General features: G+C 43.5%; 1 protein-coding gene across 28 annotated transcripts in view; it reads left to right on the plus strand.

Moving 5' to 3' along the window:
- Positions 1-26,889, plus strand: part of LTK (leukocyte receptor tyrosine kinase) — a 208,870-nt gene that overhangs the window by 127,538 nt on the left and 54,443 nt on the right. For 23 of the 28 annotated variants that reach the window (XM_065593124.1, XM_042849521.2, XM_042849524.2 and 20 more), the window contains 7 exons: positions 1,220-1,372; positions 2,506-2,728; positions 13,607-13,746; positions 16,565-16,702; positions 18,431-18,586; positions 19,720-19,820; positions 22,821-22,987. In XM_065593124.1, the coding sequence (XP_065449196.1) occupies positions 1,220-1,372; positions 2,506-2,728; positions 13,607-13,746; positions 16,565-16,702; positions 18,431-18,586; positions 19,720-19,820; positions 22,821-22,987 (1,078 nt within the window). The remainder of the gene's footprint in view (positions 1-1,219; positions 1,373-2,505; positions 2,729-13,606; positions 13,747-16,564; positions 16,703-18,430; positions 18,587-19,719; positions 19,821-22,820; positions 22,988-26,889) is intronic. The other 5 variants (XM_042849528.2, XM_065593129.1, XM_065593130.1 and 2 more) reach the window with 3 other exon arrangements.

Consider the following 26,889-nt stretch of genomic DNA (forward strand, 5'->3'; position numbering starts at 1 on the left):
TCAGGTCAATTGACTCGGGCTTCTGGGGCTCAGCCTGCGGGGCTAGAGCAGCAGGGTGGACGTTTCTGCTCAGGCTGGAACCCAGGCTCCAAGACCCTCTCGTCTCGCTGAGTTTCAGCGGTGTGAACATACCCTCAGCTATTCTATTTGAGAACTTCCTGAGTTCTGTGTCCCACAATGAGAGGGGTCTTTCTCCATCCTCTTTCAATTCCTTTGCTATGTTAGATGTCACTCTTGTTCAGGATCGTACTTACAAATGGGCCAGATCCTCCACAGCTGTAAACTGGTTTAGCTCCACTGACTTCAGTAGAAGTATGCTGATTTACAAAGAGGTCCAGGGCTGTTTTCCTAGGTTGGCCTTTCCCCCACATCAGGTGAAAATCTCCATCACTCTTATCCATGGACAGCTTTCTCTCTTCCCTCTGACCGTTCCTTTTTAGCTGAGATGTCGCAGACTATTTTGTTGATAAATTGCAGAGGGTTCAAAGAAGAGCCATGAGGATGATTTAAGGATTAGAAAACATGCCTTATAGTGATATATGCCAGGAGCTTAGTCTATTTAGGTTAACAAAGAGAAGGTCAAGGGGTGACTTGATCACTGTCTATAAGTACTTACATGGGGAACAAATATTTGATAATAGGCTCTTCAGTCTAGTAGCAAAAGCTATAACATAATCCAATGACTGGAAGTTGAAGCGAGACAAATTCGGACTGGAAATAAGGCATATGTTTTTAACAGTGAGAGTAATTAACCATTGGAACACTTTACCACGGGTCACAGTGGATTCTGCATTACTGGTGATTTTTCAATTAAGGTAGTTTTTCTAAAAGAGCAACAGAGAGTCCTGTGGCACCTTTAAGACTAACAGATGTTATGAAAGCATAAGCTTTCATGGATGAATGTCCATGAAAGCTTATGCTCCACATCTGTTAGTCTTAAAGGTGCCATAGGACTCTCTGTTGCTTTTTACAGATCCAGACTAACACGGCTACCCCTCTGATACTTTCTAAAAGAGGTGTTCTAGGAATTATTTCGGGGAAGTTCTCTGGCCTGTGTCATACAGGAGGTCAGGCTATATGGTCACTATAGTTACTTCTGGCCTTAGAATGTATGACTGAACCTATGAATCTAGATCTGCTCATTAACATCCTGGCTGACACCCTCCCTGGAGCCAGGTGGCACACCAGTGAAAAGTTCTCTCTCTGTTTCTCATCCCAGAAACCTCTTGTACCTATGGGTCCATCTGCTCCTGGGTAACATCTACGGACACCTCCGGAAAACCAGACTGGGTGTTATCTTCAATGAGTGCCTTGGTGTCACAGCAGCAGCGTCAAGTTCTGGAAAACCATTCATCCAGAGGAGACAAAGAAGGTAGACAAACTTCCAGTTCATTCCCAAAGGGATACACATATGCACACACAGATGTCTATGGCCATCCTTCCTTGTCTCTCTCCGACTGCCACATAGACGATATCTGCTTTATGAAACTATCATGAAATTCCACTCTAAACTCTAGAGAACACACCACTAAGAATCATGTGTATATTAAAAAAGCCATTGATTTTTCCATATATTTATCAAACACTAGACTTGAGCATGTTGCATAGATGTATGGAATATTTACTGTGTGGCAGCCTTGCTCATATTGCAATGTACAATGTGAAACTTGATATGTATTTAACGCAGCCCATTTTTATACAATGCACATACTGTAACATTTGAAATGCAAAGGCAACACTCTCAAAGAACCACAGTCATTGGCAAGTCACTTCTCTTTCGTCAGCAGTGCACAGTGTAGCTACTTCCATAGGTAGCTACTTCCAGACCCTGAGAAAAGCTGGGGAAATTCAACTCCGGGTATAGCTAATAGGTTTTGAAGGGGCCCAAGTCTGCAGTATTCCAAGCCCTTTCAGCTCACTTTGCCTTTAATGGGAATTGAAGATGCTCAGCACTTTTCACCGTTATTCATCACCTCTTGGGATTTGGCCCATACTTTTTATGTTCTTATGGTCCAGTCCTGCTCCCATTGAAATGAGAGGTTCACGCCAACTTCAGTGGGCCAGATTCAGGCCCTTTGTGAATTAGCTGTGTTTCCATCACAGTCAGAAGAAGCCACTTTTAACTACAGAGGGTGAGAGTCCCAGGAAATTCAGCCCCTTGACAAGGCTAAGCTGACTCCTCATATTTGTGCGCTCACTCGTGTCTGTGTTATGTTTCTAACCAGTATTATATCTATTGCCTCCTCCCTTCTTTTTCCTTCTCTCTCTCTCCTTGGTTTTTTTCCTCTCTTTTCCCTTCTTCTCTCCTCTCTCTCTCTCTCTCTCTCTCGATCTGTTCTCTACTTATTTTCTTTCTTTTTTAACTTAATTTTTTTCACTTCTTTTTATCCTCTACTTTTTTCTTGTCGTTTCTTCTCTCCTTCTTTTTCACCACTGCTTCTTTCAATCCCTCTTTCCTCTTGTTTCCTCTTTTTATGTCTTCTCCCCTTGTACTCTTCCCTTCAGGCCACATTCTCCTCCTGAACACCAGCAGGTTCTTGGATAGATGTGAGTTCAGTCTGCATAGCCCCATCCTGCCATGGAGTGTGGAGTCCTGCTTGCTGGAGCTGGCCATATATTCACAGGATACTGCTCCTCCTCTCCAGGAATTCACAGTTGAAATCCGACATGTGGAGACAAACCGGAACATAATCATCCCTCTGAGAGCTGGGCAAGAGGAGAACACCTGGTAAGGCTAGCTACCTGCAGCCACTAAAATGTTGCCTGAGGGGCAGTTCCCTTAGGGCATTGCTTCTAGCAAAGTCTGCTCCACTTCTCTCTCCATAAAGTCACTGATTCTGTGCTGGCCAACTCTGAGGACTGAACTGAGACCCTCCAGAGCTAAACGCATGAGTCTCCACAGCTCGATCTAAAGAGCTAGCCTCCATAGCTGCTGGCTGTAACAGACTCTCATCCTCTGTGGATAAGACACAGAAGAGGATGTATAACATACACTTGACCAGTGGGTTACACTTACATAAGATCCTAAGAATGGCCCATACTGGGTCAGACCAAAGGTCTATCTAGCCCAGTGTACTGTCTTCCAACAGTGGCCAATGCCAGGTGCCCCAGAGGGAATGAACAGAATAGGTAATCATCAAGTGATCCATCTCCTGTCATCCACTCCCAGCTTCTGGCAAACAGAGGCTAGGGATACCATCCCTGCCCATCCTGGCAAATAGCCATTGATGGACCTATCCTCCATGAATGTATCTAGTTCTTTTTTGAACTCTGTTATAGTCTTGGCCTTCACAATACCCTCTGGCAAGGAGTTTCATAGGTTGACTGTGTGTTGTGTGAAAAAAATACTTCGTTTTGTTTGTTTTAAACCTGCTGCCTATTAATTTCATTTATTAGCTTCCTCCCAAAGCTTCAGTAGGTAATGATGCCCCTATTTCATCTGATTCACTTACTGTTGCTGAGATTATTGGCCTCAAATCTACTGAGTCCAAAATGCTCCCTCAGTTATGGGCCGATTTCTCTAAGCAATGTCATGGGTTATCCTGGTCACAAGAGCTAAATTTCACATGGTTTGGTGTAGTTTTAACTATCATCATTCTTCCCCTCTTACCACCAGTTTTTGCTTGAAAACGATTGTCAGTGCACATTCCTGGGCAGAGCATGCAGTCTGATACTCGGGCAGCATAGTCCTCAGCCACTATCGATGTGGGTGAACTTTTGGCAGAGGGAGTGTTACCCAAAAAACAGTCTCCATAGTTAAAGGAAATACATCCATTCTCATCCCGTTGGACCATCAGCAACAGTTGATACCATCAGTCATCACCACCAAGAAACTTCCAGGGTGAATATAAATGCCCTGAAAGGCCACAGATCCTTTCTCACAGATCAAGCATAGTGGGGCCGCTATTCCTCTACCTCCAAAATGCAAAATGTCCCACACAGTTTCTGTGTCATCCCCAAATTGTTAAACATCTACAGAGCCACTCACCAGCTGTCCATCACCCAAAGGCTCCCCATTTGCTATGAGAATCATCTGGTAACTGGTTAGGCCTTCACAATGCTAGAGGTTTCAACAGGGGCTGTACTGGAGCCAAGCATCTGGCCCCTAATGCTTTGACCATGAATGAAAAATTCTACGTCTTCTTTCTTTTCAAAGGCTGCTCTTTTCTGAGATGCCTCCCTGGGTTGATAAGCTAGGTCTAACAGTAGAGCCTGAGTCACAACGTTCAGTTCCCAGTGCTGATCCAGACTTTTCCCAGAGTTCACGGGTATTTGCTTCTGGTCTATCTGTAAAGCTCTGGGCAGGGTAGAAGAGATAGCGTAGAAAGAGAGAGGAAGAGAAAGCAGATAAGAAAATCGGGCAATACCAAACCTTAGCTTGTATGTTCCTTAGTTTGGTCTTCCCCACGGTTGCTTTTTCATTCCTGGCTGTGTCAGAATGCACATGAGATGGGAACCAAGAGGGTGCCTTGAAGTACAACAGGGAGACTGAGTTCTAACAGAGAAAGAGAGAGAGTGGAGCCCACATGGCTGTTTGTTTGCAATCTTCCTTGTGCTTGCTATCCTTTCCTCCTCCCTGCCTTTGAGGGGCATGGGTTAAGTACGCTGGCTGTAAGCTCTTTGTTTATATCACCTGATTGGCTCCCATGGAGAATTCCACCAACAGATCCTTGCTCTTGTTTTTCTTGAATTCCCTGGCACCACCTTTTGTTGCTGTAGAGCAGGGGTCGGCAACCTTTCAGAAGTGCTATGCCAAGTCTTCATTTATTCACTCTAATTTAAGGTTTCGCGTGCCAGTCATACATTTTAATGTTTTTAGAAAGTCTCTTTCTATAAGTCTATAATATATAACAAAACTATTGCTGTATGTAAAGTAAATAAGGTTTTTAAAATGTTTAAGAAGCTTCATTTAAAATTAAATTAAAATACAGAGCCCCCCAGACCGGTGGCCAGGACCCAGGCAGTGTGAGTGCCGCTGAAAATCAGCTCGCGTGCCGCCTTCGGCACGTGTGCCATAGGTTGCCTACCCCTGCTATAGAGATACCCAGCCAAGACTCCTGTTCTGGTGAGCCTAAGACAGCAAAGTTTGATTTAAAATTTAATTCTTAACCCTCAAATCCCTTCCTCTCCTACTTTCAGTTCTTACTCACTTCCTTTCTAGGGGGGCCCTTCCCCCTGCAGATGTCTCCTTGCCAATGTAGCAGGGAAAAAGTTGCCTTCTGGTGTCATTCTTACCCCCAGAGACTGCCCATGCCACTTCAGGCATGTGACTAGTCTCTGCTGGCCGAGGCAGCTAGATTCACAAGTCCATTTCTGCTTATTATTAAATGAGTGAGTGAGTGAGTGAGTGCTCCTCACAAGTACCTAGCTGTTCAGTATCAATAGTGATCACTTCACCCATCACTGACATGCAGCTATCTCTGGAATGGAAAATAGCAGCTGTTCAATAGCTTACCTGAAGACTGCCACAACAGCTTTAGGAGATGAAGCTAAGATCATCCTCTCTAATTAAAATAAAAAGAAGAACAGGAGTACTTGTGGCACCTTAGAGACTAACAAATTTATTAGAGCATAAGCTTTCGTGGACTACAGCCCACTTCTTCGGATAATAAATTTGTTAGTCTCTAAGGTGCCACAAGTACTCCTGTTCTTCTTTTTGCGGATACAGACTAACACGGCTGTTACTCTGAAACCTCTAATTAAAATAGCAGTGGAATTTAAATAGGTAGAACCTAATTTGCTCAATTGGAAATTTGTCAGGACATTGGGGTTAATACCTTTGCTCTCATGAAAGGAGTGAAAAGCTCGAAGGGACCTGTAACAATCATAGATGGTCAGGGGCTTAGGTTTAAAGACACCTAAAATATGTAATATACTTCAGTCATGTTTAAAATACGTGGAAGAGGGAAAACAAGGGGATGGAATTAGAGACTCTTGGAAAAAATATGATTCCTTTCTTTTTCTTTTACAATGGATTGATTTAAAAAATCTCTACCCAAGTCCAGGGTGGACAAAGGAAACTTATTTTAGTGTGTGTAGCAGAACAAATAAGTCATTATTATTGCATATTGACCTAGCTTCTCCATGGCAGGCACATGGCCCAAGACCAGCTTTCTCTTTTATATCTGAAGGCCTGTGCTATCAATTGACAGGAAGACCAGACTGAAGTAATTGGATTTTTGGATGGTTTGGGATTTTTAAATGTTTTTGTCTGCTTCTAAACAATACTGTACTGTTAGGAGTAGAACAGGAAGTACAAAGAGCAAATGATAGTGTAGGGATAAGGCAGTATATCATTAACCTATGGCACTCATTACCACATGATATTGTTGAGGGATGATTAGTAACTTGTATGAAGAAAAAATTAGCACCCCTACCTTTTCAGGTGGGCAGAAACCAAAGAAAAGACTACCTCAGCCCTTCCCCATAATCCTCACCCCTGTTGTCAAGCCATACCCAATCCCCAATTCCAGATAGAACACTTCACTGGGTTCTTCTCTTTCTGATTCTGGGGTTCTGCTATAATATTCAGCTCTTCGTTCTGAATTCATCAATGGTGCTTTTTCCTTAGGATTCTGCTCTGACCTACATTTGTGTAGTATGCATGAGAAGGAAGTGCTTTTCTGATTGGTGCTCAGCTCTTGGATTGGTGAACCATCCTCAGATTGGTAGTGCTGAAGCTACTGTTCTGTCTGTCATACCCACGTTTCAGATCAGTCTCTGGTAAAAGCTTTCTGGTGAAAAAATAGAGAAGAGAGACGGCTGGAACAAACCAAACATCAAAGTCCCTGGTCTAAATTTAACAGCATAGGTGAAAAACCTAAAATAGCATCAGTAGTTGCACTATTTAGAATAAAGAGGAGCTGCCAATCCTCATTCTTCAGGGCAAAAGATGACCACTAGCTGGGGCCAGGAAGTGCTTTTCTCTTCGATGGTATAGTAATGTTCAAATATCCAGGTGTATTGTGTTCATTTTTTCCTCTTCCTCTAAAATATTAGGCATTGGCCACAGTGGAAGGCAAGATTCTAGAGCAAACAAATCTTGTTTGTTCTAGTATAGGAATTCCCATATTCCTGATTATTGATCAACACCATTAAAGGAACAATAATTCTCACTCAGATATCAGAAGTTACTGCTGGAGTTAGATGCTGGGTCTTGCCCTACGTGTGTGAATGTAAATTGCAGGAATATAGAAGCAGGTCCATAATCCACGCCAGCAACAGCTCTCTGCTACTTAAATAAGGCTTATCTCGGGTTGGTGCCACCAATATACCTAGAATCTATTACATTCTGGTCATGTGGGTCAACACTCTGCCACTTAATGGAAACTGTCCAAAGTGAAAGCCATCCAATAACAAAGTCTGCCCTAGGATCAGATATGGAGAAAACTCCCTCAATCTCTTAGTTCACTTGTAACAAGGAGGTTAAATCGGTGGCAACCTGGAATGGACCCTGGATGTAGCCTCAGGGAGGAAATGAACTAGAACTGGATCTCTGTGCTACAATCCCTGACAGGAGAAGAAATGGAACTTGGATTTCTGTGCCTCTCTGAAATGGACTTTGGGTACAATTCCTAAGAGGAGACAAATCTGCACCTGAGATGGATTGATGTTTGACATCTTTGTCTAGAGAGCCTCTCATACTTTAGGTCATCTCTGAATAAATTCTGAAGTCCTGAAGCTATCTTAGAATCATAGAAATGTAGGACTGGAAAAGAGTTCGAGAGATCATCTAATCCAGTCACCTGCACTGAGGTAGGGCTAAGCATACTAGACCATCCCTGACAGGTGTTTGCCTAATCTGTTCTTAAAAACCTCCAATGATGGGATTCCACAACCTCCTTAGGAAGCCTATTCCAGTATTAACTATCCTTATAGTTAGAAAGTTTTTCGTAATATCTAACCTAAATCTCCCTTGCTTCAGATTAAGCCCATTATTTCTTGTCCTACCTTCCGTTGACATGGAGAACAATTGATGACCATTGTCTTTATAACACCTCTTAATATATCTGAAGTCTGTTATCAACTCCTTCCTCAATCTGCTTTTCTCAGTACTAAACATGCCCAGTTTTTTAAATCTTTTCTCATAGGCTAAGTTTTCTAAATGTTTTATCATTGCTTGTTGCTTTCCTCTGGACTCTCTCCTTAGTTTGCTTTCCTTAGTTTGCTTATGAGAATGTCATGTGGGACTGTGTCAAAAGCCTTACTAAAATCAAGATATATCACATTTACTGCTTCTCTCCTATTCAGTAGGCAGGTAACCCTGTCCAATAAGGAAATTAGTTTGGTGGTATTATTTGTTCTTCACAAATCTAAGTTAGCTATTATTTATAGCACTATCATCCTCTAGATGTTCATAGACTGATTTTTTAATAATTAGTTCCAATGTCTTTCCAGATATCAAAGTTAGGCTGACTGGTCTAGAATTCCACAGTTCCTCTTTGTTCCCATTTTTAAAAATAGGAACTATGTTAGCCCTTCTCCAGCCCCCTGGGAACTCACCCACTGTCCATGAATTCTCAAAGAAAATTGCTAATGGTTCTGTGATTGCTTCAGCTAGTTCCTTAAATATGCTAAGGTGAATTTCATCAGGCCCTGCTGACTTGAATATATCCAACTTTCCTAAATGTTCTTTATCCTGTTCTTTCCCTATTTTGGCTTGTGTTCTTTCCCCTTTGTTGTTAATATTAATTGTGGTAAGTATCTGGTCACAATTTACCTTTTTAGTGAAGACTGAAGCAAAATTAGACATTTAACACTTCAGCCTTCTTGATGTTGTCCATTATTGTCCATGATTAACTTCCCTTCCTTGCTAAGTAGAGGATGAAAACAACACCTGCGCCCCCAACTCCTTCACTCTGGCCTTTCCCTTAGTCTTTCTCTTGCTCCTAATATATGTATAGAACTGCTCCTTACTGCCTTTTATGTCCCTTGTTAGGTGTAACTCACCCTGTGCCTTGGCCTTTCTGATTTTGTCCCTAAATGCTTGTGCTATTCTTTTGTAATCATCCTTAGCAATTTGTCCATTTCCATTTTTTGTAGGATTCCTTTTTGATTTTCAGGTCATTAAAAGAGCTCCTGATGGAACCATATCGGCCTTTTACAATTCTTCCTATCTTTCCTTCACATTGGGATAGTTTGCTGTTGTGCCTTTAATATTGTTTCATCTCCTCATCCATCGCCTCTTCCTAATTTGGTGGTTTACAGTAGACCCCCTACCATGATACTGTCCCTGGTTTTTACCCTTTTTCTTCGCCCAGAGACTGTCAACTCTTCTGCCTCTGACCTCCTTCTGCGCCTCAGAACAAGTGTATATATTGATACATAATGCAATATGTCCTCCCTTTTTTCCCTGCCTGTCCTTCCTGAACAAGCTATCCCCCCTCATGAGATTTATATTCCAGTCATGAGATTTATCCCAAGTCTCTGTGATGCCAACTAAGTCATAATTTAGCTCATGTACTAATAATTCCATTACTTCCTGTTTATTCCCGATGTGCCTTGCATTTGTGTATAGATATCTAAGATGATGAGCAGATTCCATCACTGTTATCCCTCTTGTTGCTCCTACAACCCAATTGTAATTTTCCATTTACCCCCCAACACTTAGTTCTCTGTTAATTCCACCTTTTTTAATACTTACCTGTGGGCTTTTGCCACCTGCCTCCTTTGAACCTAATTTAAAATCCTCTTTACTAGATTGGCGAGTCACTGTGCAAAAATGCTCTTCCCCTTTGTAGTCAGGTGGACCCCATTTCTTCCCAGCAGTCTTCCTTCCTGGAACAGCATCTCATGGTTGAGGAAGCCAAAGCCCTCCCATTGACACCCAGGATGTCATCATCCCTGCCTGGGCCCTTACTCTCAACTGGAAGGATTGACAAAAACACCACCTGCACCCCTGACTCCTTCACCCTTGCTCCCAGAGCCTTGTAGTCACTGTTGATCTGCTCAGGTTTATACTTGACAGTATCACTAGTGCCCATGTGAATGAGCAGCATGGGATAGTGGTAAGAAGAACAGATGAGCTCCAGAAATCTTTCTGTAATGTCTTGGATGCAGGCTCCATGCAGACAGCACACCTGTAAGGACAGGTCAGCAGATGGATGCCTCTATCCCATTCAGAAGGGAGCCCTTAATAACTCCACTCGGTGTTTCTTCCTCTTGCTTATGGTGGCCATGAGCCTTCTGGATTTGGGGGCAGGTGGCTCCTCTTCTTCAGCCATTGGGGTCTGCGCCTCACCTCCTTTTTCCAGTCCCAGTTCTTGACCATGTTGCAATGGAGAACTGGATCGGGGAGTGAAGTGCTGCCTACAGCTCGAGGTGGCCAGCAACCAGTCTCCTTCCCTTAGAGCAGCTGGGTCTCCTTCCTCATTGGGGGCCGCTGTAGCCACCTGTAGCTGGTTAGCATCCTCCATCCTGGATGTCTCCATATGCATCCTATTGATGACGTCGTCCTGCTCCTGGATGCTACACCAACGAGCCATCTCCTCCTGCAGCTTTCTTACCTACTTCCTGAGGGATTCCACCAACAGGCACCTCTCACACCAGCTGGCTTCCCCTGCCTGGCTTTCTTCATCAGGGACATGCAGGACACATGCCCAGCAAGTCAAGACCAGTGCCTGGGTAGCAACCTCCAGGGCCAGGATGCCTGTCTGGCCAGGGCCCCCACAGGTGCAGGCAGAGGAAGAACAAGCAGTGCTGTTAGTGATATGCCGTTTTCCTCCCATTGCAGGTTCTTCCTTGCAGAGTACCTGTAAATTGACCCAAACCCTACCTCCCTGCCTTCCCCTGCTGCTAAACCCAGCTGACTCACTCCTTCAGTCTCTCGGGTAGGAGTCTGCATAGTTTTTAAAGCCTGGGCTCCACACACAGCTGGAATAAGTAACTTACCCCCTCTCCCTTAGCCTCCTCTAATCACTAGCCTTTTCAAAAAAACTGCTCTGCTGTCACGTCAAAGAGCCTTTCTAGGGCCCTTAAAAGAGTCCCACTAGAGCCCTGCTAGGAATCAGGCACTAACTCACCTAACTGCAGGGTGATTGAGCCCAGACAGTCAGCAACCAAACTTCAGCAAACACAGCAAAGTAGCCTGGAGCCCTCCCAAACTCAGTGGCAAGTTCCCAGCACACAAAAGTTTCTTCTTTTTTGCCCCCAAAAGTAAATCAATAGCAACAAGACAGAAGTACAGATACTCACCATCTGGCTAACTCCCTTAGGGCATGTCTACACTTACCTCTGGAGCAATCAATCCAGCAGGGGTCGATTTATTGCATCTAGTGAAGACGCGATAAATCAACCACCGAGCGCTCTCCCGTCGACTCCGGTACTCCACCAGAGCGAGAAGCGTAGGCAGAGTCAACGGAGCATCAGCAGTTGACCTACCGCAGTGAAGACACTGCAGTAAGTAGATCTAAGTACGTCAACTTCAGCTACGTTATTCACGTAGCCTTCGTCACACCAGCCACCAATCAACTACCAGAGAAATGAAATAGTTGATATAATGCTTCTAATTCTAATGCTTCTAATTCAGGTGTTCTCTGATTTAGCATAGTGTCACATCTGTGTCTGAATCTATCCCCTCTAGCTTAGAGAACATGCCAACTCTCCTGCTCATGTAGTTGAACTCATCCTTCTTAATAAAGCAGTTGTTGTCTGGACTCTTAAATATTGTTCCTGGAAATTCAACAGCAGCTCTCTTTGTTGGAGATAGTAAGGCATTGAGTAGATGGGACTGGTCAGAATTGGGGGGAAGGGGCTTTGTTCAACAGAGGGAGACAGAGAGGCTGCAAGTGCTAAGAATATTGATGAACAATAGAAATTACTGGGGCCGCACAATGCATCCTGAATTGTTTTGAATTAAACATCAAGTTGTTTGCAGGTCCATATTCTTATTCTTTCCTTGCAAATTGCCCTGAGACATGTCAGGCTCTGAGAGCCCCTAAGAGTGTACACAGCAGTTTCAATGTCTGTATTTAGAAGAGTAGTAATATTAACCAGTTTACTGAGCTCTAGCCTGACGTAAAATCAATAGTAAAGATATTGCCAGGCTGGGCTTATCTGAAAGCCAGCTTCAATGATCCATCTTCTGCTGTATATACTAAAGGCTTTGTTCCTGATTCCATTAAGAAAATTAAATTGGCTCTGAGTAGGCCCTGTTTGGATACCAGGACCAAACAAAGAAAGTGCAATATTTATGCATATAGAGAACTTGCTGCAGTTGGATTTTGGACCTGAGGGTGTGTGTCAGAATACAGCTGCCCTAGGGAATACCTGGGCAGCGTTCCTTGATAACAAGGTGTACACCTAAGCATTCTGGGTGATGCAAAGCTACATATCACTTGCAATTTCTAGGTGCTGTGCTGTCATACTATATAGTGGAGTTAATGGAGTCAAGTCTCAGTGCTGAAGCTTGTTGGATACAGTACTATAATATATAATGGAGGTCATGCAGTCATGATTCAGTGCTGGAGGTTCTTGGATGATCTGCTGCAAAACAGACTGGTGCTAATGTGATTGTGACTTAGTATCAGAGGTTCCTGGCTGCTCTGGTGTGATAATGCAGTGGTGACTCAGTTGGAGAATGCGGGCAACGTGCTGCGTTACAGTGGAGGTAACAAAGCTGTGTCTCTGTGCCAGAGGAACATGGTGGCTATAGTATATCAGATAATATAGTGGAAATGGTGGCACTGTGTTCCAGGGCTGAATGGTCTTGGATTTTGTGTGGTGTTATGGCAGAGAGAAATGCATTTCTAGCTTAGTGCTGAAGATTCCTGGAGGCTATACTGTAATATAATAAGCAGTAAAACAATCACATCTCACTGCTGGAGGCTCTTGGTTACGTAGCTCTGTGGCAGATGTAATAGAGTTGTGTTTCAGTGCTGGAGATTTCTGAAATGGAATGAAATGATATTACAATCTTGGGAAGGCTATAATTCTGCATGAAATGCCAAAAGTGTGAAAAGGGGAAACATTTTCATCTTCTGAGAGGGCTGAGGGCTGCGCTGCTTTTGATTAGGGGCGGGTGAACCTCCGAAGGGATGGTGGGGGAGAGAAGATGGGGAAGGATAACAGCATCCTCTGACAGAGGAAGGGTGTGTGGTTGATGTGAAACACTGGCAATGAATTAGGTAGATAATCAGTTAACACAGGCTGACGTAAATGGGAAAGGCCATAAACACTTAAAGCTGCTGACATTTCTACACAATTTTGTGTGCTTATAACAGGGGTTCTCATGTTTTCATAGTATGCACCACATCTTAATTGAGTGTCTTGTGCATACCTCCTATTCACCACTGTGTGGACCACCTCCCATCCTTTTGTGATCCAATAGACCTTTGACAATGACGTAACATCTCGGTGGCTAGCACAGAAACTTCTTGCATGGAAATGTAATATTAGGAATGTATTTTATGTATTTTTAGCTGTCTTTTAAAGCCATTTAGCAGCTAGAAACAAGGAAGGGAGCCAGCATCATGGGCCAGATATTTAAAGGTATTTAGTTGCCTCATGATATAGATAGGCACCTAGTGGGGTTTACAAAGGTGCCTAAGCAGGTGAGGTACCCAGGTGCTCAACATGTGTGTGATTGCTGTTTCTTGTCTTGTTATAGGGTGAAGTGGAAAGTACTCATGGCTCAGATCGGCGAAGTGGAGAGGCCTTTTGAGATCTCCCTGCTGTATTCAACCTGTGGAGCACAAGGGGCTGGGCTATTGGCATTGGGCTCCTTGCAGTTCAGGGACTGCTTCCATGGTAGGTTCCAACACATCTAGCAAGATCTGGAAAATCTAAATGAATGTAGCCAGAAACGAAAAAAGGACACTGACTAAAATAGCTGAGTATGATTTAGAAGGCCACAATAACCCCCTCCAACTGCAAACCCCTAGTTGTCACCTACCACCATGCTAAAATCCATGGAGGGTATCATGAAACCATTACAACCATACTCGATGGTGACCCCATCCTGAAAGAAATCTTTCATAAACACACTCTTCTGGCCTTCAAACAACCTCCCAACCTTTGCAAACTCATCATCAGAAGCAAGCTCCACACAGACCAGGACCCACCAACTCAAAGCGGCACCAGACCCTTCCAGAACTACAGATGGAAAAACCTGCACACACCTTTCAAGATCCATGGGTCCCACGCATGCCTATCACAACATGTGCTGTACCTCATCCATTGCACTAAATGCCCCAATAACAGCTATGTAGACAAAACCAGACAATCACTATGCTCTTGAATGAACTTACCCAGGGAAATAATAAAAGACAAAAACACCATATCACTTGTAGGATGAACACTTTTCACAAAACGATCACTCTATATCTGCCCTATCAGTCCCCATCCTCAAATGAAACCTGTACAACACTTTCAGAAGACAGGCCTGGGAACATAACTTCATAATTTTGCTAGACACTAAAAATCATGGTATTTAGAAAGACACTGGATTTATGACTTATTACAACAATCTGTAACCCTCTAACCCTGTTTTTTGTCCTAAGACTACAGGGGTTTTAATGCGCCACTTCACCTTTAATGGTCCCTTAGAATATGTGGTAACTATTTTTGCTAAACTGTCTGTTCAAACTTGTAATTAGCTGGGACACTCTTAGGACCTTTCCCAGATCTGAGGAAGAGCTCTGTGTAGATCAAAAGCTTGTCTGGCTCGCCAACAGAAATTGGTCCAATAAAAAATATTACCTCACCCAGCTTGTCCCTCTAACAGAGAGTGGGGCTTTGCCTACACTAGCACTTTTGTCTGCAAAACTTTTATTTTCATACCCCTGACGGACATAAGTTTTACCAACAAAAGTTTTGGTGTGGACAGAGCTATGTTGGCAGGAGAGGCTCTCTTGCCAACATAGCTAATGCCGCTCGTCAGGGGTGGTTTAATGATGCTTGTAAGAAAGTTCTCTCCTGCCAGCAAAGAGCAGCTACACGGGAGACCCTACAGCAGCACAGCGGTCCGCAGTGTAGACATATCCCTAGAAGTGCACATGAATCATTTAAAACAAAATGTCTGTGTTGTTTATAAAGGTTTGATTTTTTTTTCTTTACTTAAAGGGCCATTGTTGAGATTAAAGAACCCTTACCTGTGTCACTAACACACATGAGATCAGTAGTTCCCAGTCTTTCCCATACTGTGACCCTATGTTCCGACAGAAAAAGGTTTTACTATCTCCCGACCCCCTCCATCATATAGTCATAAAGAGAAGGAGGGTGGTCTTGTCTACGTGAAACCTATTTGGCACTTCCAAGTTAAGAACCTCTGTCTTTAGATTATTAAAAAGAGAACAATTAGAATCTAGTTTGTTTTCCACCATGTATGCTGCTTTTTACTTCATATAGTTCATTCAGCTTGGCAATGAAACTAGCCTGGGCAGTTTCACCTTGTAGTTATAGGCCCTGATCCTACTAATTGCTGCATGCAGACAGACCCCTGAACCTGTGTAGAGCCTCAGTGACTTCAGTGATGCTCCTAACAGGTGCAGGGGTCCATTTGCTCAAAGCAGCATGCAGGATCAGGACCTTATTCAGCTTCATTTTATGGTTCTCGTGCACTAGCATAATGCTATTGGTTCTGGATTGCAAACTGCAGAAAAAGCTTTAAATTTACAAATATCCAACAAAATACTGTTTTCACTGACTTTTTAAAATGTTCTGATCCTATTAGTTTTTTCTGTTTTATTTACTTTAGGTTTTTTAAACAAAATCTAAATTTTGGATACAATCTTCTTGTCTGTTGGAGCATTTATGGGTTTTACGTGTGTGAAGTGTTGTGTGCAAAAAATAAAACCCCTACTGTGGCAGGGACCTTGAGTGATTTAAGCCAGAGAGGATAATTTATAGACATGGCTGTGGTTTTGAATATCATGCAAGTACAAAGAAGTATGGGGAGATGGTGGGAAAGAACACAATAAATCAGGTCAATTTGATAACCCGAGTGCCCTAAGGGAATCTTATGAAACCAGTGCTAAATCTACTAGCCATAAAGATCATCTATTATCCAGGGAATGCATTTCAAGGTCTCACATTTATTGAAAGCCTTAAATGATATAGAGTCTATCAGGGGGACTATCTTTAGCAACATCTGGGAACAGCTTCACTGGAACTGCTGACAGTCCCATGACACAGTCTTGAGAGAACAGGGAGCAGGGCCTTCTCAGTGCAGGGTCTGCCCCTTTCAAATGCTGCCCCCCTTTGCCTGTAGATTAATTTTTGGTTTAGGGTGGGCTGTAAGATGTTTATTTACTATTACTAAGGTGGTGCTGGTTCGGTTCATTTGCAAGCTAGTTCTACTGATTGTTCATTGGACCACATTGCTTTTTTGTTAATTTCTTTTTCGGCGACATTTTGTTACAGGCTCAGAGACTTTCTGGCACAAACATTGAAATTAAATTAGTATTTATTATTATTAATAATAATTATTATTATATGGACTGATTGTCTTTATAATGTAGCAAGGGGGAGGGCGCATGAGTGTGACTGAGGAACCATCCAAACCGAAGCCCTGCTCTAGACCTTCTGCTGACTCCTCTCTCTGGGCTTCTTTCTTTGTACCCTTTAGAAAAAGAAAGCAAGGATCTTTCCACATACGACAAGGGCTCCACTTTCCCCTGCCCACACGGCGGCTGTGTCAGCCACCTACAGGTCTGTGATTTTCACAGTGATTGCCCTGCCAAAGAGGATGAAGAGGCTATATGTGGTGAGTAAGAAACCCGCTCCCTTAATCAGTTCCTTCAGTTGTTCCTCATTTTAGTCCTGCTGGAATTCTGTGCCATGCCGCAATACAGAATTTACGCAGAATTTATCTTCCCCACAGAATTTTATTTTTTCACAGAGAATTTGTGATTTCTCCCCAGCACTCCTGCCCACACCTGTTACATTCAACTGGGGCTCCAGCTGTCAGACCTGGGCGGCTGGGGCTCGGGGCTGACAGCAGGAGCGTGATTATATTTTGTTATTTTGACAAATAAAATAGGCAGAATTTTAAATTATTGTCCACAGAATTTTTAATTTTGGAAGGCAGAATTCCCCTAGCAGTATCGTTTGTCATCCCAATTGCATCAGTCAAACCACCCCACCACAAAAGCCAACCAGCCAAGACAGCTCAGCTAGGCTGGTCATGTGAGCACTTAAAAAAGGGTGTTCCACCAAATCTATAGTCAGAATTAGGATGTATTTCTCCAGAAATTTCTGTGGGTCACTATACCATCTACCAACTACTAGTAGCATATCACTTGTCAAGAAATATATCCCTTGAGATACCACTAGAAGTAGACACCTGGGATTAACCTAACCACTCACTGTATGTATGTATTGATTCATATAATAAAATATACCTATCCCACACACCAGGTGCATATAGAAACAATTTTAATCAAAAATGCATACCAAAAGCTACAAACCAGACTGATATTGTTAAAAAAACTGTTTTCTACCTATTCAGCCCATCAGGAAGAATAATAATTTAGAAAGTGAAATAGATTAGTTAAATGGATTACACATAGAGATTACTTATATATTTTGTCTACCTAGTTTAACTGGGTATCTGGACCTGGGATATCCATATGGAATGCACTCCTGGGATGAGGAATATAGGACTTTCTATACAGGATCAAACCACTAGCCTACTAAGTCTGGTATCCTTCCTGGCGCAGTTCCTGCTACTTCAGATGAAGGCAAAAGCTCTTCTTTTTACACCAGTCTCACTGGAGGGAGAAATCCCTTCCAGACCCTATCCCGATCGGCTGGAAGCACTGACCATCCTTAGAATCACCACAAATGTTATTGGTCAGAAAACTATCGTTTCAAAAAGGCACATACAGTGTTTTACTCATGCACCACGGTAGAGAATTCCATAGGCTGGCTATACGCCAACTGAGGAAGTGTCATTTTATTTGTTCTAAATTTACTCACAGTTACTATAATCAGCCATTGTACCATCTTTACATAGGACATGGGGACCCCTGGACTATCTGTTGGTATCCCATAAAGCAGTCACCAAACAGTTATCACATGATGGGTTCTCGGGAACCACTGTTTTCCACTGCACTTAGAATAAGAAATAAAAGCCGTATCTCTCATACTACTAAGTGATGTGTATTGACTTTTTGATGGTGACTACTTTACACGAAAATAAACTAATAAGCCATTTTGCCATTTCTTGGTAGAAGACTAATATGGAGTGTTGACCTGAAGAAGAGCTCTGTGTAATCTCAAAAGCTTGTCTCTTTCACCAGCAGAAGTTGGTCCAATAAAATATATTACCTCACCCACCTTCTCTCTTGGTAGAAGACTATAGGGTATTACCTTTGTAGCTCCCTAGGGAAACATAGTGAAAGTGACCATAGCTGACTTTAAAGTTTTCTTGCTCTTTTGTTCCCTAATCAGATCTGTGTGAAATACCCCCATTTTTTCTAATCCTTTCCAGCAGACAGTCTCCCAGAAGGAGCACACTGTTCTTTTGAGCAGGGTTCCTGTGGCTGGATATTGAATGACACTGCGTCTCCCTCCTGGTCCATCAGGGGCTTTGAAGAAATAACACAAGAAGCTCCATTCATGGGATCTGCCTTGCTAGCCACCAGAGGTATGTTCCTCATGGCGCACTCTCTCTCTCTCCAGTCTCAAACATGTTTTTTGGGAAATGGTTTTAAAATTCTTTGGCCCACCTCACCAAATCACCTTTGTGTTCATCAGTGTTAGCGAGGACTGTGTTTAAACTGAGCCTATTGTGGTTTCAGTCCTGGTTCAAAGACCTATATAAAAAAGGTCCAAAAGAACATCCGTCAACTTGGAAGTAACACACAGGGAGGCTAGAGCCCTCTATGAACTAGGGCTAAAAACTAGCAAAGATCAGCTACAAAAAAACCCATCCTGGTTCAAGGTTCTCTGCCAAGATTAGGGGCGTTCGTGATATAGCATGGTTTTTCTCTTGCTTGCATGGATAGAAAGCGCTTGTGATAACACTGCTTATGCTCAAATACATTTGTTAGTCTCTAAGGTGCCACAAGTACTCCTGTTCTTTTTGCAGATACAGACTAACACGGTTGCTGCTCTGAAAACTGCCCTAGCTGTGGCTTAGAACCATGAGTTAGCACAATTCTTTTTATAAGATAGGCCCTAGGATTGCAGCTTCACTGCTCCTCTCTCTTAGTCCTTTTCTTTCTCCTGAGAACCTAGCTAGACCTTCCTTTCTGGGGACAAAGGACCAGAAAGAGGTAGTTCAGTCCAAGTCACTCCCAGCAAGAATCACTGGAGAGAATGTGGTAGGAGTACTAGCTGTGGGGGAGCTCACTGTAAATTCCAGTTTTTGTGCCCACAGGCCAATGTATGGAAAGGTGTAGGACGGGGTGCTGTCTGAGGTGCACTCACTGATGGCCCAATGAAGGTCTTGCGATTTCAGCTCCCATGCTGCTAAAATCCATTTTTCCATAGGTTTTCAGGGCACCAATGTATCTGACTTTACCACCTCAGTGAGCGATCCATGCTGAAGCCCTAATGTCGCCTCTATCATGCCCTTCTGGCACAGAGGTTTCAGCACAAAGTCATGAAATTATTTTACAAATGCATGAAAAAGAAAATGCCAGATTTTTTTTAAACAAGCTTCCTCTGTAATCAGCAGGCAGTGGGTATCCAGGAAGCGAACATCCGTCAACAAAGATTTCTTGTTGACTGGATGAACTTACGCCATTTTTTTCTAATGAATTTTTCTGCTCACAGGGCACTTCCTGTACCTGCGAGCAGACAGCAATCAGACAGGTGACGTTGCGAGGGCTTACAGTGCCAGCCTGCCAGCCCGTCTTGCCAGTGGAAACTACCAGGTATATTGCTCAGGTTTAGCATCTTTGTGGAGCTAATCCTCAGTTTACAGGTCCCTGTTCCTGTATGATGGCTACCTTCCCTATCTCTCTGTATGCCGAACAGCCTGGGAACTAGAGTGGCTGACTACACAGCCCACCTAACCAAGCATCAGACCCCGAAGTGTGGGCATGCAGGTGCATCCCACCATGGGCAAGTGGCATCCCCAACCCAACCTCCAAAGAGAGGCCTCAGAGATCTGAAGTGTTCTGATTGTCAGGGAACCAGGCACAAGTGGGCAAACTGCCCAGGGCTCAGATGCCAGGGGCCTGGCAATGCACCATGGCTGGCTAACATACAGATCGTCCAGCCTGAAGGGGGTGGGGGGGGGGGATCTGCTACTTGGCCACTGGAGGGAGTGAGTAACACAGCTAGCTCATTTGGGGCATATAATGTACGTGTGGCTGAGCTCATGTCTCAGGCATTAGTACATATGTCTCGCTGTACCCTCATGGGAACAGAAATACAAGATTCCCAATGGGGGGTGAAAGCAGAAGTTAATGCAGTGACATTCTGCGGTGGAGGGACACCAGCACGGCCCACACTCCTGTGAAGCCCCATATGCTGAAATCTCATCAGGTGTTGGAAGGCAGTCAGATGTGGCTACAAGTTCCAAGAGTAAAACCATTTGTCCGCCTGTAGGCCAGATCCTTGTAAATACCCAGGAGCGCTAAGGGTTGCTGGTGGTGGGAGTATTAGAAGATATTCCATCTGATATTTTAGGGAAAACTATGTTGTAAGTTTGAGCCAGAGTCCAGTTGTACTACATGGCGAACAGGCGACTTCGATCACTTACGGAAGAGGTGAGTGTCTGTGAGAACACAAATGAACCTGTGTTGGGAGGAGGGAGGAATGCTGCTCAGTTCCCTACAGGTGGAGTGAGCCAGGCGTGCTCAAGTGCAGATACAAAGAAGTCAGATTCAGTTCCCTGCCTCCCCTTACCTTAGAAAGGGAGGTGTTACCACAGGGAACCCCAGCTCTTGACCCTCATGGAGATGGGGCAGAGAGAGGAAACAGTCCCTGAGGAGGGAAATGGTTTCCTCATATGCACACAGCCCACAGGTGGAAATCAAGACCCTGAGAAGGAATGCCAGAGCTGGGGAGCCCTGAATCCCTTCCCCACTTGACATGGGGTAACCAGAGCTCAGGAGTTACTGCTCACTTAAGACCAGCTTCACAGGGGGCTAGGTCTGTTTTGACCACCCAGCCTTTCAAGGGGGTGCTTCGTACACCACTCCAGTGGGAGAGAAACCCCAGCATATATTTTTGGTGGGTGACACATTAAGGAAGGAAGGAGCATCCACTCCCTAGCTGATGAGAGGAAGGAGGAAGTGGCAGGTTCAAGTCTCAACTTCAAACCCAGAAGTTCTGGGGCAATGGGTGTGTGCGTGAACTCCATATGTATATCTGTCCAGTGTGCTCTGAAAGGGGAAGATACATGTGACAGATTTTGAACTGCTTTGTGATGTTTGATGAATACTATATGTTAGTTTGGTTATTGAGAAATTTACTGTATGAACATATGGGATGGAGGAATTTGCCTTGACGTATATAATATCTTTAATGAGATTTGGAAGGACCATGTTTCCCAAGGGAAGGGCTTTAATGCCAAATTTCTAAAATGGAGTCTGGCACCCATGTTATGATATGGAGGTGATTCATGTCAAAGGGGATGCAAACATGATAGGAGATCCTCTATCTTGTGAGGAGATGTGAGAAGGTTCCTCAAGTACGCCTTCTCCATTCCCCTTCAAACTGTAAACTCCATATTGTTTTGGGAGCACCATTTTTTATTGTAATCTTCCTTGTAACCTTCACTTTGCATTGTAACCTCCAGCTTGGGTTAAGATATCCAGATGGTGTTGAAAACCAGTCAGATGCTGACAATCATTTGATGATTGCCTGTTCTGTTCATTCTGAAGCACCTGGCATTGGCCACTGTCGCAAGACAGGATACTGAGCTAGATGGACCTTTGGTCTGACCCAGTATGGCCGTTCTTATGTTCTTAAGAACAGTCTGTTCTGGATACTGGGTGCTTATGCCAAGGAGTTGGGACACTCAAGAGACTAGCAAGGAGAGAGCCATCAAGGGCTATCAATTCTGAATGAGTCTTCCCTAGTGAAACAATAGGTTTGTTGCCTACAGGGGCCATTGACTTTGAATTGACTCTAGCAGAAACCTGTCTCTGAGGAGGGGGTTGGAATCCCGCAGTCTAAGCACATGACTGGAAGACCTGCAGTTGCCTGGCCTACCCACATGACTAAAGAGGAGAGCATTTATTTAAGGGAGCTGCTTCTCGAGGGGGGGCCATCCCATCGCTGCAGGCACGGGGAGCTATCTGGCCTAAGGACTCAGACCCAACCTAGCACTCACTGTGGTGGTCAGCACATTGAGGGAGAATGCATTCGGGAGTTTGTTTCCCTAAGATCTGTAGTCCTAATGCTATTTAAGAGTAAAAGTGTCTGTGGTTAAGAAGTTCCTTTGTTAAGCCTGTTTCCTTATCTTACTGCCATGTTGTCCCTGAGGGGTGTAATTGGGAAACCAGAGCTCCCATAGTGAGGTAGAGTCTGAGAGAACATCTCCAAGCAACTGGGGGCTTGGGAAGGCTGGGGCACTAGTTCTGGGCTCCAGGCAGCCAGACTGCGGGATCCCATTGCCTGGGAGGGTGTCAGACATGGGGACTGCACCTGGGAGTGTGCTTGAGACTAAGGGCTAGAAACAGTGATCAGTCACTGCCCACACACAACAGGGCTTAGAAGCACATGGGATTCAGCAGCTGGATCCAAACACAACCGTCTGGTACCCATCCAGGAGAGAGGGGTCAAGGCCAGGAGGTGACATGAACCATAAAAATTCCCATTTTAAAGGCTGGTTTGCATGGTTATTAAAGACAATCCGTCCTTTCAATTGCCACCCTCCTTTCACCACAGGATGCCAATATTTTCGTCTTATTTTATTACAGATCCAATTCTCAGTGCATATTTTTGGCAGTTACAACGGCACCATCTCGTTCTCTGTCCAGGAAGAGACAGGTGGAGTCAGTATCTCCCCTCTGGTGTGGGAAAGAACAGGGAGCTGGAGCGATCGCTGGTTTCTCATCACACTGCAAATGCCAGTGCTCCAGAACAGGTAAGAATGCCATTGGTTAACAAATTTGTTTGCTGGACTGTTGTGGAGCATGGCTTCCATTCTTGACTTCTTCCGGTGCCTCTCTTACAGTCACATATACTAGGGTTTTGTAGGTATGGCTGTTGGAATACATCCTCTTAAATCATTGCTCTCATGGATACAGACATTGCTATCGCCACCTGATGGTGACATATAGAACTGCCCCTTGTCCTTTTATAATACCAAAGAGGGGCAATGGATAAAATAACAAGGGCCCTGATCAAATGCCTATTGCAGTCAGCGGGATTCTTCCTGTTGATTTCAGAGAGCTTTGGATCAGGGCCTAGATTTACTGTTTGTTCAAGCTGAATTGTTGTTTTGCATTGGCTGCATTAGCTAGGTTGCATTATGGAACACTGTGTTAACTTTACAATTCGTTCTTATGACATGCAAAGTATTGGGAAAAGGTAGGATTTTGACTGAGGGTGTGGTAAACAAAGTGATCCATAAAATGCTATTAATAAATTCTGGATTGTGAATAGCTGAGTCAGTCACATAGGTATATGAATAAATATCATTAGAACATAATTCACCTTTATCTGTTCTGTGGATTCAGCACATCATTCAAATTACCCCATCTTTCTAACTGCTTGAATGGACTTTTATGTATCCATTGCTGTTTGAGATTAACTGAGACTGGATGCAAAATGAATATGTTAAGGAAAAGTCTGTTTTCTAAAATGGAAAATGTGGGACTTCTTACCTGAGGAGGGTGTGAAGGCTAGGACTATAACCGCGTTTAAAAGAGAACTGGATAAATTCATGGAGGTTAAGTCCATTAATGGCTATTAGCCACGATGGGTAAGGAATGGTGTCCCTAGACTCTATTTGTCAGAGGGTGGAGAGGGATGGCAGGAGAGAGATCACTTGATCATTACCTTTTAGGTTCACTCCCTCTGGGGCACCTGGCATTGGCCACTGTCGGTAGACAGGATACTGGGCTAGATGGATCTTTGGTCTGACCCAGTACGGCCGTTCTTATGTTCTTATGTAAAATGAAAAATACCCAGATTTTCAAAAGGCCACACACATGCACATCTACTAATGCACAGCACACCCCCCAAATTAGCTCAGCACAACACCCAATGGGCAGCATGCACATGTCAGTGATTTGCATGCGTATGGATGCTTGTGTGCAGCATCACTGTGTGCACGTGGACTGGAAACTTCAAGTGTCTAAGACAGGCATGTACAATAGTGCTTGTGTACATTCGTGTTCACCCTTTGTACAGATGGGGCTAATGTTTGTTTGTTTTTCTGAATGGAGTCAAGTTTTAAAGTCTATAAAAACTCAAACCAAGTATTTTTTTAATCAGACTTTTCTCATCCCCCCTCCCAGCCTCAATCAATTTCAAACCAGGAGGAGTATATTGGCAGTTTATAGTTTTACACAGAGAGAGTGGTTTTAAATTGCACTCTTCTGTTTTTGATTCTTCCTCAGCAGGGTTTCACCCAAATGACATTTTTGACAAAAAAAAAATTAGCATCCATTTTAATTATTAAACGTTATAATGAAAGGAAATATCCCATTTAATATTTACAACAACTAACGACTTTGAAACGTCATTGTCAAGAAAAAAGGGGACTCCATTTAACACGGAGACAGGTGCATGGATCCAGATCCAAACCTTCCCAGAGTTCAAGGGTGTTGGTATCTAGGGATTTTGGCTCAGCTTGAAATACAGACCAGTTACGAAGTTTGGAACAAGATCCAAATTCCAGTAAAATTCAGATCCAGGATTTTTGTTCAACTCCATCTCTAGTTTAATCTAGGAGCCTCAGGTTTTCCAGCCCTTAGACCATAGGGTTTGTCCCGAGTCAAATACTTAAATATAGGGTGGATCCTCATGCTGGCAATATGCCTAATGCTCGGGCATGATATTGAGGAGCAGTATGAAACCCTGTCAGTTTGCAGCTCTTTAGTTCTGATCATGTAAAAGTTTGTTAATGTAACCAATGAATTGGTTTAGAATTAAACGTCTTGCAAGGAGCTCCTACTTGGCATTAATTGTTTGGAATCCCGGAAAGGAATTCTGAGGGCTGTCGGGATATAGTTAAGACCTTGTGTATTCTGCAACAAGCAGATCCTAACTTCTCTGCCCAGGGTCCTTGGTTTCTGCATCATGGCAGTGCTGAATTTTGAAGCAAAATAGACTTTCTGGGGCAGCATGAGATACATGGGAAAATGCTCAGAAAATGAGGGAGATGTGGAATGATACGTAATATTACACACAAAAAACCTCCTTAAATGAACATTATTAAGATTGCAAAGTCAAGAACTCAAAAGTTAAGAAATGCCACAATTAAGGTTGCCTGTGCAAACTTATTTTGCCCCCCTTGTGAGTATACATTATGATATAATCTTTGATAACATGATTACATGCTATTTTTTCCATAGTACCCCTGCCTCATTTAGAGCAGAGGCTGGATGGTGCTCACTTAATGAGCAGCTATTCAATATGTTGTTTTAACCTCATTGTTCAATTTGTGGTGCCAGAGTTTATTTACTGCACACCAGTCCAGCCCTGCTCTGAAGACAGAATTATTAACTAACTTATGCATTTCTGTGGCACTCATCACTGTAGTATCTGAGGGCTTCACAAACATTAATTTATCTTCACAACACCCTGTGAGGTGAGGGGGTGGTATTATCCCCATTTCACAGACGAGGCACAGAGAGATTAAGGTCAAAATTATCCACTAATTTTCTGTGCCAAATCTGAGATGCCTATGGCCTGGTTTTTCAAGTACTTGGCATTATAAAGCACTTTAGATATTAAAAGCACAGCTCCCAATGACTTCATTTGCAATTGTTAGTGCTCAGCACTTCTGCAAATCAGACCGTGGATATATGAAGTCGGGAACCTAGATGAGGAACACACAATTAGTGACCATATGTGAAAAGTTTGGTTCAAGTGACTTGCCCAACATCACATAGGAAAGTCTGTGGCATAGGCAGGGATAGAATCCAGTTCTCCAGAGCAGCATTCAACTGCCTTAATCATGAGATCATCCTTTCTCTTCCTGCAATTCCTTGCCTCATTCACTACACCCCTTCCAACAAAGACATCAGGCGTCCTACGGACAATGGCCTCCTTTACTACACAACTTTGATTCATCCCCAGTGTACAGTCCATCCTGTGCACAGATAAGGCAGGGATCCTGTGGAAATTATAGTATGTAAGCATGTAATTAGTGTTTTGTAACACAAAAGGGGGCCAAATTAAGGTTGCACAGGCAATGCCTTCATTCTGTCTTTTCCTACATTTTGAGTATTTGACTTTGCAAACTTGTTAATGTTGTTTAAGGTAGTGTCTCATGTAATTACTAGGTTTTTAAAAAAGCAAACTGAAAAAACAGATATTCCATCATGTGGCATCATATTGACATCCACAAGGGTCATCAGCAAGGTTGGAACCTTTATATCCACTGCACAGACCTCTGCTACTTAAACTAAGGGAATAACTGATAATAGTAGTAGGTTGTCATCCTCTGTGTGGACCATACTAGTAGTGGATGGGACATGTTACTAGTGGGTTTCAAATATATTTGCTGACAACAGAGCTATGATAAGACTCAGGAATCTTGGGTTTCATTCCAGGCTCTGGAGGGGAATGTGCTCTAGTGGACAATGACCTTTTTGCCTGTTCCCCCCAAGCCTGACTCCTTCTGCCCAACCCCTACAATCTGTCCTTGTCCCATTCCTTTTCCCTCCATACTCTTGGCTCCTTATCCCAGTTCCATTCTCTTCACTTCCACTCCCCAGGTTTCTCATCCCAGTCTCATCCTCCAATATCAGTGTTCCCCTGGCTCCTTATCCCACTCTCTTTCCTCTGCCAGTCCCAGTTCTCCCCCAACATGCT

This window comes from Chrysemys picta, chromosome 4 (assembly GCF_011386835.1).
Source record: "Chrysemys picta bellii isolate R12L10 chromosome 4, ASM1138683v2, whole genome shotgun sequence".
In the NCBI taxonomy this organism is placed as follows: Eukaryota; Metazoa; Chordata; order Testudines; family Emydidae; genus Chrysemys; species Chrysemys picta.